General features: G+C 37.8%; 1 protein-coding gene across 1 annotated transcript in view; it reads right to left on the reverse strand.

Annotated features, from left to right (window-relative positions):
- The window catches only part of nectin1b (nectin cell adhesion molecule 1b), a 152,012-nt gene extending 148,100 nt beyond the window's left edge, over nt 1-3,912 (reverse strand). Inside the window, exon 1 of the mRNA XM_089135346.1 lies at nt 3,794-3,912. Within this exon, the coding sequence (XP_088991472.1) occupies nt 3,794-3,857 (64 nt within the window). The 5' untranslated portion in view covers nt 3,858-3,912. The remainder of the gene's footprint in view (nt 1-3,793) is intronic.
- Nucleotides 3,913-16,402: the final 12,490 nt, after the last annotated feature.

Below are 16,402 nucleotides of genomic sequence, written 5' to 3' on the forward strand. Positions count from 1 at the left end.
CTAACGTGTTCCCTAAAATGCGCTAAATGTCGCTAGATGACGTCATACGGTAATTAGCATATTCGTGACGTCATCGAGTACTACTTGCACGATAATTTCCCTTGGGGCTCTTGTGCGAGGACTGGGCCACCTGTGAGTGATTTTGGGCTGCTGCTCATTGAGAAGAGTAAAAACTATATGTGCTTTTACGTCAGAGAGTCTCCAAAAGTCTCTGATAACACCAGAAAAAGTCGTTAGATTTGTCGCTAGTCGCTTTTTTGGCATATTTTGAAAATTGATTGACAGGTCTGGCTTAACGACAATTCAAATACTTGCATGTAGTCAAACATCCATCCACATGATGGCGCACTAGTTTTTCTTGGCAAACGGAGGGGTTGGTTTATGTGGAGCTTGCAACCGAGTAAATAAATGCGGAGGCAACCGTGCTTATGCTTATAGCCTATTTGCACGTAAAAGCCCGGATTTGTTCTCTCACTTAAAAAAAAAGTCAGAGAGCTGTTTTAAATACTGCAATTTTGTTAAATGCCCAACATAGTTTAAACTAATTCGGGTTTTCTCGGGTCCATTTGGAAAAGGCATATTTATTTTAAATTACCCGAGGCCACTAATACCGAACCCAACCCGTGTCCGAGACACTCAACGGAGTTTTGGATCCGAACCCGCTCGGGTCTTGGGTCGGACCTCGGGTTGTCGGATCCAAGTGGATCCGTGAAGACCTCTATTAACAACTAACTTGCTATTATTAAGCAGTAATTATGAGTTTACTCAGGGCAAAAGTCGTAGTTAATAATTTGTTAAACACTTAACCAACTTTTTTTAGTTAATGATCTGTAAGAATGGATCTTTATTAATACCAGTCATTGATTCGAGTAACTTTTATGGCATTTGTTTATAAAGTGTTCTATTTCTACAATATATGGTGTAAAAACGTCTTAGTGCTGCCCTCTTCAGGTTGAACGGTGGCTACTGCAGTTGAGTTTTCCTATTGGATGTTTGCGGTGGTACGTGACACAGCGGTTGTTGGTGACGTAGGCAAGTTCCATACAAAGAGATGCGTCTCAGGTGCACGCCCCCCTCCGCTGGGCTCTGCCCACTTTTCCAGCATTTTTCAAATATTGCCAGTGGGTGGAGTCAGGCTCTGACCAGGCGTTTAGTTACCCTTTAATGGTGAGAATTGGACCCTGATCTAAAATTTAAGCTGCAACTGAAGCAAGCTTTTGCCTTTTGAGTTAAAACCAATCATCTAGCATTTATACACAGCTAGCTAGCAAAGATTCAGAGTTATCTTTGGAGTTTGTCTCTCTGCTGTTTCAAATATCATGAGAAGGATATTAGATGTCACAGAGTTTGTGTTCTTGGCATGAAAGTGCGTGGGGCAAAATTGCTTCTGCAGTGAGCAAATAGATAGACTCTCAGTTCAATGACAGTTCAACAGACTTGGTGCAAATGGAGAGAGAGAACGTGACCACGAGGGTGTCATATGCCTCCTAGCCATGCTGAGTGGACAGTCTGGGCTCTATGATGAGCCCATGCACTCCGTTCACAAACAGGCAAATTGAGTCGTACAGATGTTAATCACTTGTGATGTGCTTGCAGCCAGTAGTCCGTCAAAGCTGTTCGCAAACAGAATTTTTTAATCATTTCTTTTGTAAATCAGTGGACACGAGTACAAAATAATTGACAGCTGAGTGCTTGTTTCTTTTTCTTTTTGCAATCCAGCGGGCCAATCGAGAAACTATTTAGTAACACAGTTTGAAATTGCCAGCAGGCAATACTTTGTACAACAGCTAAGTGAGAAATCGAGAGCTTTGATGGCAATGAAGTAAATTCATTACCTAACTGCACCAACACTGTCTCGATCACAGAGCTGAGTCTGTCAGAAGCCTGAGGTGTTAATTGTTTTCATCACAGGTTTTGATAGTGGTAATCTGTTTCAGTTCCAGCCCCGTTCCTGAGGACACTGCAGTGGTTTGAGAGAGTTGACATGATTTATGTGGCGCTCTTATCTTTCTGCTTTTGTTCCTCTATTAGGCAAGAGCCTCCAGCAGGGAAAGAGTATCTGTTAGAATACTGTGGGCATGTCACGTCACTGTCACCATTCTCTCCTGGACACCCATCATTGATCTTTAGAGCCTTTGTAAGGTAAATGACTGATATCCTGCACTGAAGAATTAACGGCCAAGTGATTGCCCTGATCATGACTGAGGTTTGTAATTAATATTGATGCATGCCCTCTGCCTGCCCGTTCTCATGTTTCAGTCACACTTATTCACGGAAAATGTGTGAACAAAGAAATGGCCGCACTCTTTCAAGTTAAACAGTCTACAAAAAGAAGGGTCTTTAACCTTTTTTCACAAAATACATTCAATATAAGGTCACAATTGCAAGAAAATAAGATGTTATTACGATAGATAATGTCGAAACTGAGAGATGAAGTCAGTCATGTAGTTTGATATGTAGGCATATTGAGATATTTTCACAATTATGTGAAACAAAGTCACAGCAAAGTGAATGTTATTTCACCAAATACAAAATGCAACATTTCCATCAACCAATCAGATTTCAGGGTTTACAATTTATGTCACAACCAGGGTTAGGTGCTTCTAAAATAGTGTTATTCACCGATCATTTCCCTTGGATCTTATTTGATATTAGTTCCAAAAGTTTAGGGTAGGGTTAGGACTTAATTTTCAGACAGGAATGTTGTTCCAGGATCAAAATATGTTGAACTAGGAACATGTCTTACTTGGCAAAATCACAGTGGCCATCATGGCAAATACCATAGGATGATATAAAGGCGCAATTATGAGAAAATACCGCAATTACAAGAAACAAGGGATAGTATGAAATATAAAAGTCATAAATAAAATATAAGAAGTTAGAATTGTGAGATATAAAGTCACATGAGATAGAAAGTAGTTCCATTCTAAAAACTTTGAGAAACAAAGTCACAATATATTGCGTAAAATAAAGTTGCAATAATGAGAAATAACCACAATTCCAAGAAATAAAATCACACTGCAAGATATGAAGGCACGATAAGTCACAATTATGCATTGTATTGCATTTGCAAAACAAAAGTTTTGAAAATTCAAGATATAAAGCTAGGATTGTGAGATATAACATTGTTGGATACAAAATGGCATTCTGAGAAGTAGTCTCCATTTAAGAAACAAAGTAGCAATAACAAGATTGAAAGTGTCACTGAGAGAAATAATTACAAGAAAGTTGAATTGAAGGTCGGACCGAGGGGCAGGGTTGCCAGGTCTGCACAACAAAACCCACACAATTGGTAATCAAAAGAAGCAGAATTAGCGCCAAAACTAGCCCAAATGTGGGAGGATGGGGAAATATAGCTGAAGTAAAGACAACAACTATACCAACAACCCACAGCAACAGTGTAAAAGTAGCTCAATTCCAGATATAGCAACACTGAGCCAAGTGTATTTTATACAGCTGACGCTTGTGAGGGGATTTTAAAAATAGAAATTGATGGACAACAATTATGTTTTATTTTTTAGTTGCTTTTAATGAGTTTTTATTAGATTTTGATCATTAACAACTATTAGTTATCCTAGTTTATTTCTTATGTTAAACATATCTGTGACCATATATGTTGACATTTAAACATTAACTCCCTATTTAAGTATAATTGTATTAGATTTTTATAAAACTTTCAGAGGGAAATATTGTACTTTTTATGAATAACTGACATTTTAGACACCATGGATATTATGTTTTGATTTAGATATTGCATATGTTACATATTACATATGTATGGGTAGCTGCTTACTGGTAGAGAAGAGGATCATTGGGGAACAGGAGACACAAGATGCAGGAGATCGCTGGAGAATCATAAGAGAAATGTTGGAGATATTGGGGGTAAGTATTAAGGTGAGTAGTCCTTATCATAGATCAGACAATTACTGAATGCAAAGTGTGTTGCTGTTCTTGGCAGGTAGTGATTTGTATCAGGTGTGGGTGATGGCTGAATGAGTGCAGGTGAGAACCAGGGGGGTGATGGGAAATGTAGTCTAGAGTGCACATGTGATAATTGCAAGATATATTGTCAAAATTACTTTTTTTTTATCAGCAAAAAACAGTCCATAGGTTTTAGGGGTGGTGAATGATTATGTGATCAAAATAAACTTTTAATTTTATTCCATTTTAAATAAACTAAAAACTGAAATGGTACATCTATGTTAGGAACATTCTTGTGATAATCTCTGATGAATTACAACGTGGAAATGTTGCTATTTTATAACTAATGGCAGGTAAAGTTGTAGGACATTTTGCCCGATGTCTCAAGAGTGAAATGATTTATCATTGAATGCGAATGTAAGGCAAGTATCTGAATTTCAATGAGCTCTTCTACATATCTTACAGCAGGGGTCTGTCTCAGAGCAGCAGCGTCACTGGGATCTAATGACACTTTACTCCTTATTAACCCTTAAATGCATACCTCGGGTTTATAGTGACCTGAGACGTCATTCACTACCCTCCTCCTGTGTCTTTTTTTATTTCGACCTTCTTAGTATTCTTCAATCAATTCATAGACAATACAACAAGAAAAAACAATACAATTATATATTTTTTTAAGTACCAAATATTCAAGCAATACTTTTTTAGTAAAAAATGGTTGCTAACCAACTAAGGTGTGTAACATAATCTTTAATTAAACCTTTATCACCTTTATTCCACAAAGTGTCAATGTCTGATACACAATGATGAAGTGACATTTCACTCATAGTTACTGCAGGCAGAAAACAAAAGAATAGGAAGTATCATCAGCAAACCTTGAAATGGCTCAGCGATTTACAGCAGAGCAAGTACTAGATGCAATCAAATATTACTGTCTTTTGTCACTGTCACTTGATGGTGGATATGGTGGGAAAAAAGCTGTTAACGATCATATTGAAGATATTGAAGATGATAGTTTTGAGAATATTGAGATCGTGAATATAAGTCATATTCTGAATGTAGTGGGAAATGAGTGACAGTTTCGATTAAAGTGGTAATATATAAATATATATATATATATATTAATAAAAAAAAAAAAAAAAAAACATCTGCTCAAACTGAACCCTCCCAAGCTCCAAAAGGTAACAACACATACTTTGTTGTATTCTTCTGTAATTGTTACTCTTATATCAGAATAGTTTTATATTATCGAGAAAGGTAGAGATCCATCTGTGTTAGATACAGACCCAGGTCGCTAAAGACTATGTAATAATGATTGATATATAATTCATGCATTTAGAGGTTAATAAGCATTCCATCCACCTCAGTATCCTAGATTTCCCCAACAACGTCTGTTTCCACTGATAACAGCATTTCAGACATCAGATTACAGGAGAAGATGAACTATGACACTTGTTGGAAAATCCCAGTCCACAATTTCGCTGATTTTGTAGATCATCATCCTTATACATGCAGAGTAAGCAAGTTGCTTCTAGTTTCTTGCCATGCCACTTGATGTAGCTTTGAACAATGGCTTCGAGACACAGTGGGAGGTTATCAATTCTCGACCCTGGCTTTAAAACCCGCCTTGTGTAGTTATTAAGCAATAAGATATTTCTTCCTTGCCCACAACAGCTGAATTTGAACACTAATGTGACAAGAAGGAAGCAAATCTATAAATAACAGGAGAGACATCTGGTTTTGCAGATAAGCCAGCCATTCCATGATATTGATTAAGGTCTGCCTCTCCTCAGCATTACGGATTTGCTGATTTAACCACTACAGATGAGGAAATTCCATGATATCTTCTGGCATGTTCATGTGTTATCCTCTTACCCAAGATGAATTAAACTGTACTATCCCACTCTGTGTATCTGGAGATTGTAAAGCCCCAAGTTATCCAGTCTAAACATAATGCTTGATGTTTGGGTGCAAAGTCATGGCGCATTGGTCATGAACGAATTGGTGTTTATGAACAAATCATTCTACTGAAAGAATATTTTCTCAAAGAGAGAAAGATGCAGAAGACTGGCGTAATAATGTATGATGGCCATAAGAAAGTTATTCAGACAAAATTAATTTATGAAGGTGGTTTCCATATCTTGAAAAAGGACCAGAAATTCTACTTAAAAATAAAATCTGATAAATGCATCTCAGAATATTGACAGTGGTGCTTAAAGAGGCCATATACTTCTATTTCCAAAGATCATTATTTTTATTTGTGTGTGTGTATGTGTGTGTGTGTGTGTGTATTGAGTGTACTAGAATATGTTAAAATGCTTTAATTTAAAAAAAGAGAAAATTCCCCACACTGTACATTATTGTAGCTCCTCCATGCCCATTCTTTCTAAAACGCATCAATTTCTACAGAGTCCCTCCTTTCGAAAAGTGCAGTGCGCTCTGATTGGCCAGCTGAACCAGTGCGTTTTGTGGTTGGTCAAATAATGCAGTGAATGTGCGAATAACGTTTTTAGCAACGTACGTTTTATATCTTTGAAAATAATGTATTAATACCTACGTATTAACATTGAGACATATTAGGTTAAGGACCAACGTAATAGCACTGCTTATATGTTGGCATTTAACGTAATTACGATTTGCAAAATAGTTTCCTCAGAACGTATATCGTGTGATACAGGGTTGGCCAAAAGGGAACTTTTTTGTCATTATTGAACCTTTTTTAGCATAAAAGGTTCTTTGGAGTTGAATAAAGAACCCTATAACACAGTCTCAACCCAAGAAGTCATATGACTGACGTCTTTTGACCATACATCAACATCCGCCTTTTTAGGGTACCCTTAAATGTCGATTACATGACGATCCCGGGCCGTCATACAACTGACACTTTACCTTTAACGTCGGTCAGGTGACGGGGTAGGTTTAGGTCTGGGGTAGGGTTAGGATCCGATAACGACATCTAACCGACGTTTAAGGATACCCTAAAAAGGCGGATGTTGACGTATGGTCAAAAGACGTCCCAAGACGTCAGTTATATGACGTCTTGGGATATGCTTCATATATATAGAACCCCAATGAAGAGTGTAACTTTGCAGATCTTACACATGCACAAACATTAACACGCTGAAGAAAAAGTAAAACATGAAAACATTATATGACCAATTTAAGAGATAATCTTGCATTAAAATCTGTTTTATACGATCAGTGAAGCCTTTAGGTTGTTTAATTTAACGGGTTCATAAGTCCATTCAGTGCTCTCACAAATATACTTACCAATTACATTAGGTTTTCTCGACTAGCAAATCAATGAAGAAATAGTTAGCCATTTTTATGTAGTTTTTAAAGTATAATTTTATTGATATTTATAGCTAACACAAATATTAACTACATAAACAGATATACAGATAAATCATTAACAAACAGTTAATTAATAAATTGATTAATGTTTCCTTCATTTTGCCAATTATAGTTCTGCAGACATGCTAAGCAGTTGATTAAAATGGAGGAAAACAAATCAAAACAGATTTGTTTTGGAAGGATTAATTGGCCAATTTCAGAGACAGTCCCTGAAAATACAGCTAAACCGTAACTGGACCAGACCGACAGAGTCATCTTTGCTCAAGCCAGAGGACATGGCAAAAAGAATAGTTGTGCTGTGACCGAGGTTAACTCACTTACTTTTTTGTGCCAAAGGAGAATAAATCTGTTCAGTTTTGCCCGATATTTTAGGCAATGCTCTTTCACCATAGGTTTAAAGGAAAAACCCTCAACCCGTTTTAACTTTGGTTCCCCGCCGATCTTGGGGACCTGGCATGGCAGCGGGACGGTATCCACTGTTCTCAGGGTCAGGGCAGCACATAGTCCTCACAGGCTGCCAGAACAGATGACATTTTGATGCTCTTGTCTTCAAAAGAGAAAGAGCGAGAGTGAGACAGAAACAAGAAAATGGAAATCTTGGCTCTATCAAACAAGCTTTCAAAAGCTATTCCAGGCGAGAACATTGTCATTTTTGTAGCGCAGGTCTCAATAAACACTGGCAGGTGCTTGCTGGCATGGGTGAAGAGTTAATCATAGCCAAACACTCGCCAGATGAACACTGTCAATACGGACGACTGTGATGGAAATAGATTGCACTTGTGATTGCGGAAGGCCTCAACTGTTTATGCAAGTTTTACATTTGTCTGTATATGCATTCATTTTGAAAATATTTCTACATTTATTTAACCCCCCCCCCCATCTCTTTTTATACAGTAAAACCAATTTATAGTCATAATCTAGTTTTACATACTAAATTTTCTCTATTTACAATTTTACAGCTTAAAATAGTTAACCCCAAAATGTCCTGATTATTAACTCGCAAGCCCATCAAAGATGTATAAATTACCTCAGCCGACGATAAATCAAGATTTTGGGGAAAAGACATTTCAGGACTTTTCTCCATCTAATGCCGACTACAACTGTCAGGATCACACACTGGATGACAGTAAATCCAATTGCAGGTAAGTTTAATGGGGAAATCCAAAATGTAGTCAGCCAGGCAGGGGTCAAATCCAAATAATCAAAGCAGTCCAAAACAAGAAACAAAACATGAACAGACAAGAAACCAACAAGAAGTGTGAGGACATCTAACGACACTCCATAACAAACACTGACACAGACAGGGAATATATACACACAGATCTAACAATGTGATGGGAATAGGGTTGGGTATCGTTTGAATTTAAACGATTCTGATTCCGATTCCGATTCCTTGTTTCGATTCCGGTTCCTAACGATTCTCGATTTCGATTCTTTTAAGAGGCAGGGTCAAAAAAGTTTAGCTAACCTTGCTAACCAACGGTCTTTCTGAAGGAAATAATCCTTTCTGAAGGAAATACTTGTCACAAATTTTGCATTTTGCCGAGATTTCGTTAATTTTTAGAAAAGTGAAGCCACACTTTGGACCGCCGACGTAAGCTACTCATGTTCGACTCGCGCGGTTATGCCAACACTTCCGGTAGACGCTTCTTCGTTGGTGTTGTCCAGCGGTTTCTTCTTCAGCTCGGCGGACTGTGAATATCGAAACTAGGAATTGAAATTTTAACATTTGAACGATTCCGGGAAAAACGAAAAGTTAGTCCCGGTTCCAATCGATACTCGATTCTCGATACCCAACCCTAGATGGGAAACAGCTAAGTGCAATGAACTGATGAGTGACAGACAGAATGTAGGGAAATGAAGTCAAATGTGAAAGGCACCGTGAGAACGAGGAACCCCCCGCGGAGCTTCTACCACGGCAACAACTCCAACAACTACAACAACTCTACCACGAAAACAACTACAACACAACAGAGTTCAGGAGGGAGGTGGAATGGTGGAGGATCAGGGGGAGGGATGGTGGGTCAGGTCCATGAAGGGACACAGGAACAGGGGGTGATGGTTTAGCAGGGGATCAGGGCGAAACAGAGAGTCCATTGGGTGGCCAGGGCAAAGCAGACGACAGTCCTTCATGCAGCCAGGGTGGTGAAGACCCTTCGGGCAGCCAGGGCAGTGAAAAACCTTAGGGCGCCCAGGGGGTGAAGACCCCTCGGGTCCAAATATTCGCTCAGTATACTCCCGGCTACGAGAATGGGTATCTCCTGATTCGTCTCTGACTGGGCAGACGGGACGTGAACAGTCTCTGGCTGAGCAGACGTGACGTGAACAGTCTTTGGCTTGGCAGACGGGACGTGAACAGTCTCTGGCTGGGCATTCTCATAACCACTTCATAGAATCAGGATGTAAACCGGTTGTTCAAATGGCAGAGGAGAAAGCGGCCTACAATAAAGGTGAAATTGATGAAAAAAAATAAGACTTTTAAAAAAAGAAAAACCACGAATACATGTTATTTATCACCCAAAAAACACAATCATTCATAAAAAAGCAGTAAACCACCCCTTTAATAATAAATCCTAAAATCGTATAGGTCAAACATCACATACACACATATATACACACGTACACACCAACCACTTCAGAACCTGGAGAATTTTTTTCTGGTCTATCAGATGGACATAACAATCACTCGTGCTCTCTCACAACACTCCACCCATTGTGAACACTGCAGACTGTCAATCAGACCACCACCACACCCAGAAGACTTCAGGAACCACGGGGACCCCAGATTCTGAAGGGAAAAGACAACAGTCCAACTGAAACTTTGTCAATAAATCACACACGGCCAAAAGGCCAGTCTTTCTCTCAATAGTGACAACAGCTAACCTGCTGATGCTTGTGTACAGTGATCAGCACAATAGCAGGCGATAATGGTCATTCCCCTACTTCTTGACGACACAAAAAGAACAGAAAATGCAAAACCCAAACCAGGGCTGGATTAACAATTTAATTTCCTATGCCCTGGGCAACAAGACTCAAGGGGCTATTTTTTTTATAAAATCTGCATATAATTGGGAAAGTGAGGACAGGGGTTTATAACATGATCTAACATAATATCTGACGGTGCCCAGGGCCCCTTAGATGTCCTGTGCCCCTGGGAAAGTGACCAGTTACCCTAATGGTTAATCCGGCACTGACCCAAACCAAACCAAACACTTCTAATAACATACAAGTATCAGGGTGAAACACATACTATACGATGATACTTGACGGTGGAAAAAGCAAAGAAAACGCGGTCGGAAGAGACTAGGAAAAGGAAAAGATAATCTAAACGTATGAGAAACCAGACAAGAGACCCACTCGGTCAGGCTTTTCCATAGATGGGGCTTTTCACTCGTTGGCACAAGCTAAAAAGCAGCACTGGATGCAACAGTGATGCTGACCTGGCGATCTTGTTGATGGACTAGTAAGTGAAATTTTCTAAGTTTGTGTGAATTTTATTTTGTGATTTCACCGGAATGAATAGAGAGAGTACGCAACGGCGATAGATTGAAGAGTGCATCCGAGTGGAGACCACATAGGGTGACCAGACGTCCTGAAATCTAAGCTGTTGTCCTGAATCTGGCCCTAATTTCCTTAAAATATATACTAAAGCAAAGTCTTGAGTAGTTATCGAGGAGAATATGGACCAGCATATGGTCATGGCTAGGGAAAAGAGGTTATCTTGGCATCCTAATTTCGCAAATGGAGCTTGAGGTAATTAGTTTTAAGTTTTAGTGCCACGTCACGTTGATCAATATGCCATGTCATGTCACATTTTTATTGCCTAGTCAGTAGACGTAGGTCGTAGCAGCAAACAACACTGTGAAATGTTCATGAGAAATTTCTAACACTGTCAGAAAATGATCGCATGCTACCTTTGGTCCCAAGACTGTGACAATGGCCATCTTTGAATCTCTCTCACTGTCTGATGTAGGACCACCCTTTTAAGAGTCACAACCACAGAAATCACCACAATTGGACATCTTAGGTTGGGACAGCTCAAAATCGGATGCAAGTAAATTTGGATGGAGACCATTTTTGATGGTCCAAAATCCAAATTTTGGCAGCTTCAACTTAGGTTTGAAAGGTTAAACTGAAACAATAGAACAATGACCATTTGTTTTGGACAATGCTCTTTCTCCACATTCTTTTTAACAGTTCTTGGTGTCTACTGAGTTCACGTTGGACCTTTCCAATGTGAACTCAGACATCTTGTGAACGTGCTTCTCGGAGCTGGACCATGGTGAACAGCATTTTTAGTTAAAAAAATGCTTGATCATGTAGTTAGCAAGGCCCCTTTGAAGCTGCCTAACATGAATTTTGGACCATTAAAAATGGGCTATGTTGAGGGTTTTGGAGGAAACATCCTGGAAAACCTTAATGTTTCCTAAGAAAGATGAAAGAAACTAAAATACCTAGAGTGAGTACATAATCAAAACAACAACAACAAAAAATCTATTTTGAACAATTTCTTTAATTTAATGACTCTCTGGTATTTTCAGGTTTGTAGGACATTTTGCGTTCTAATTTCTGAAGATAAAGGGACATTTTATTTCTTGTGATTTTATTCCTTTAATAACTTTTTTAGGCCTTGATGTGTCAATCAAGTTTGAACGTGCACATTCTTACCACTGGCAGAGCAACATGTGAGGTACTACAAGATTTTAGCTGCATAAAACAGGCTTAACCTCAGAACCAGACCTTTAATCAGCCTAACATGCACACGGAGCAAAGACTGCAAACGGAAGCTCCGAAACACTGGTCCGATTATCAGACTTACATTTGGGAGAAAAAGGAAAGAGGATGGTGAATTTTCTTAATCCGCTTAAAGAAAAAAGTAAAGCTCATTTTCCTTATCTCAGCTCAGAAAGGCAGAGAATCGATACTCTGAATATTTTTCTTTTCTTTTTATCTACTCTATTTTCTTAACATTCATTCTAAATGTATTACATTTTGCACAAATTCAGTTCATCCTTTTCACTGATTCCATATGCTTTAGTGCACTATTTCAATATTGGGTCGTTCTCTGTTTCTCTATCCATATGCAGAAGAGCTTCCATTTAATTACACAGTTGACTGGTAGTGGCACGTGTCTTGGTGTCTTGATTCAGTATGAATCTATTTCCAGTGGATTCTGGATTCATTCACTCTAAAGCTCAAAATGCGACATTGCTCGTGTTCTGCTGGTTAAAAAGACATAAAGGGAAGGCTAGAAACATTGTAACATGGGCTATAACTCAACAACTAAGGCTTTGAACCAAATGTGAAATGTTGTGTAAGATAATCTTAAAAAAAAGAAAAAGAAAAAAAGAAAAGAAAAAAAAACAAACCAAACCAAAAAACAAAAACTAAAACCAATAGAGAACCACTAGACTACTATGATAGTATTTTTTTTTTTTTTTTTTTTTTTTGCCAAAAGGTGTATAATCTTTAGTAAATACTGCGTATGTATGTAATATTAGTAATTTTCCAACCACTTCACAGAACATTTTACTTAAAAGTTCCATTTGTGATAACTTGCTCCACACACTTCTTTAACGTCTTTAAAACCTCTCTCTCTCCCTTAATAAGGTTGAACACTTGCCTCGGTCTCCTCAATTCTTTGCCTAAGACTAAATTCATCTAAGTGGAAGCAACTTACACGAATCACTGCATTCAAGTATCACAGGCCCTCTGGGTTTATTAGGCAGATGTTAACATAAAAAGAGATAGGTCACTATAAAGTCTAATTGATCCAATGAAAAATTAATTTACAGGGATTTCTGCAGATGGGTTTGTAAGATGTGCAAGCAATCAAAGCATAACAGAAACATGTTAGATGTAGATTGACGGCATTCACCCAGCTAAAACCTCAACTTTAATGTCTTTAAGCAACATCAACACAAGTTTTACTGTGGTAGGGAAAATAGCTTAAAGAGGAATTGTCTATCGCTTTTTTTATTGATCCAAAGTCAGGTACATGAATCTGCTGAAAGTGTGTACAATGAGCTTTAGATCATGTTCTGATCACACTATAAGTGCCATTTGTCTGTATTTATTACTGTGTTGCACCAGGGTAATGCTCTTTTTACACAATTTATGTCCAGCAATTTGTGATTGCAATTCAAATGACTATAAACATGGTGTTAGGGGTTTAGTGACTTCTTATAGCTGTTTCTTATGGTACAGACGTTTTTTTTGTTTGTTTTTTTTTCAATCACATTATATTGACTAATGCAGAAATACAGAGCCGCCTTCTTGCTCTTAACAAGACCACTTAAATGCAGTCTATACAAGTGGTGAGCTAATGCAAAACCTCCACGCTGCTACACTTCCAGGTTGCAATTTAAAGTTCTGAATGACAACAGTCTGTTTTATGGCTTGTTCTCATTTGTCATTCAGGGTAGGGAACCATAATTTACATGATGATGGATATGCAGTTGCTAGTTTATTAGATGAGCTGTACAAGTAGCTAACAGCATTGCGTAATATACACATGTATCACGCATACTAACCCAAACATCACCCAATAGGTGTTCACAGTGACAGTAATTTGCAGCAACAAAGCAACGGTAACATGGTGAGACATTCAGGCTGTGCTATCAAACGTAATATGATCTGAACCGTGAGTTTTATTTATTTATCATTTGGTGGAATATTTTGCCTGAAAGTGTGCCATTTTACTTAAAAATAAATGCCAATCCCTTCATGATGATATTTCCTTTATACATTTTAAGCCTGAGTCAAAATACTTTTTGGGCCACGTTAATAGATGAATTTGTTGCCCCTTGAAACATCTGTGTTTTGACAGGGAGATGATTAATATGCCAGTAAATTCATTTCGAAAGAACAATCAAGTGTCTTTGGATATTCAGAGTCACAATGTAGTGGATAATAATAACTTCTTTTTTTTTTTTTTTTCTGAAGGCATCTCATACCATTCTGTTGAGCATCAGTGAGGCAATGGCAGTACTATGAATAGGAGATGAGCATTCATGTTATTCTGCCAGTTTATGAGAAGCACATACTTCATTAAAATTAGAAAATAATGCTTTAGTGAGACTTTCATTAAATTATCAGTTCTCTGTTTCTGACGTCATAAACAATTGCATTGTTTTGTAAGTCAATAGCTTTACTTGAGCTGTGCCAGCTTGTGACTAACTAATATTCCCCTTTAAAACACCATAAGAGAATAATTATGGATGGTGCAAAACAAAATATTTAATTAAAGAGCTGACAGACATTCAAATAGTGTTGTGTTCCTTTTAACCCCGCTGGCTGGGAACATTTTGAAATCACAGCTATTATTTTTCATCCCACTCGACGTGACACATTAATAGTCAAGGACAGCTGTGGTCTCAGTGAGTCAAGCCTCACCCATTAAACCAAATTGCAAAGTTAAAGGCCAGAATGACTTGAACCGGCTGATGTTTAATTGGTTTAATATTGTTGATTTGGCCATTATATTGTTGTTGTGGTCAAGTTGGCTGTGTCATATTTAAATTCACTTTAGCACAGTGGCATGTTTCATGTAATCAAATGTAGGTTCATAGTATATGAATTCATTAGTAGGTAGATTTGCATGGCTGGATTTATAGTACTGTGAATGTTATAATCGAGTAAAACCAAATATTATATTATTATAATAAAATGATACAATAAAATAAGTGTTTTTAACGATGCAATCCAAATTCTAAAATTGGCTTAAAACATATCTTTGCATCATTAAAACAATTATTTAAAAACATATATTAAACTAATATAATATAACTGTAAAATTAAATATTCTAAATGTTGCAAAGTAAGTGCAAGCACAATAAACAAATACATTTTTATATTAGCAAGCACTACTTAAAAGGGAAAAAAAGCTCATTTGAAAAAATGTAATCTTCAGCTGCTGCATTTGTGGCATTAATAGTAGCAAGGAACTAGAAAAAAAAGACCCTTTATTCATAAATAATACCCCTGTTATCATAATATGTGTGAAAAGGAATTAAAGTTGTTGGTGTTTTACTGTCACTAGAGCTTTGTTTTGAGCTTTGCAAAATAGAGGCCAATTTTCCCGACGCGCCTATGAAGCTAAACAGACAGATTCATGCATACATGCATTAATAAATAATCAGCATGCCGGACATTTTATCTGCTCATGTCTACTCGTTCCTTTAATTGATGAGTTCCACTTACTGTCTGTCAAATGATTTCTTACCTGACAAGCAGATGTTTTGCTAAATGAGTTTTTTTTTTCCAGCACTGTTTGAGTCATCTATACACCTCATTTACTGAAGGACAAGAGTGGATGCGCAATTGATAGGCCATCAACTGACAGAGCACCTCTGGGAATTAGACAGCGATTTCCCAAATTCCCTCGCACCTTGCCATTCATTGCGTCTGAGATGGAGAGCTAATTGATTCCTGACAGGCTTTCCTAACAACAGGTTTCTCTCTCTATTCAAATCCTTAAGTTTTGCAGCCTCCTCAGCATATGCCTTGATACACACTATCTGCTACGAATTCTCTCGACATTTACAGCCACGTAGCTGCGGATTGCTAAAGTGTTTAGATGTGTTAGCACTTATATTAGATTAGTGCCATACCTGGAACTCTATAGTATACATGAGTGTTTTTATTGTTCCGATGCATGCTTTGTTAAAGCACCATTAACTGCTTGGCAGCTGCCATAATTATATACACACATTGAACATCCATGACCCATGTAATGCATTTGAAATGCTTGACTGATGCACATGAATGCTAACACAGCACAATAGTTTAAAACAGAAGTTTTTACTGAACTACCTTGGCAGAGGTGCTTGCTGCTTGATCTACCAGATAATGGATGCCTTTCTACAACACAAACAACCACGACTCCAGTTTAGTTCATCAGTATTGGTGTTTCAAACGTGCTTTTCTTTGTTTACATATTCAATATTTGTAAAGCACGTTTCGTAAGATGGCAAGCTGTGGTTGAAGAAAATCAGGGACTGAATGTATTATATATTGATAGTTAAATCCTCCATCAAAGTTTTTGATTGTCACCAATGGATTTTCCACTCTTCCACATTTTAGACTCGGTCAATATGGTCATATGAGGCTTTGTACGGAAGAAAGA

This window comes from Pimephales promelas, chromosome 10 (assembly GCF_988280905.1).
Source record: "Pimephales promelas chromosome 10, fPimPro1.hap1.1, whole genome shotgun sequence".
NCBI classification, from domain to species: domain Eukaryota; kingdom Metazoa; phylum Chordata; class Actinopteri; order Cypriniformes; family Leuciscidae; genus Pimephales; species Pimephales promelas.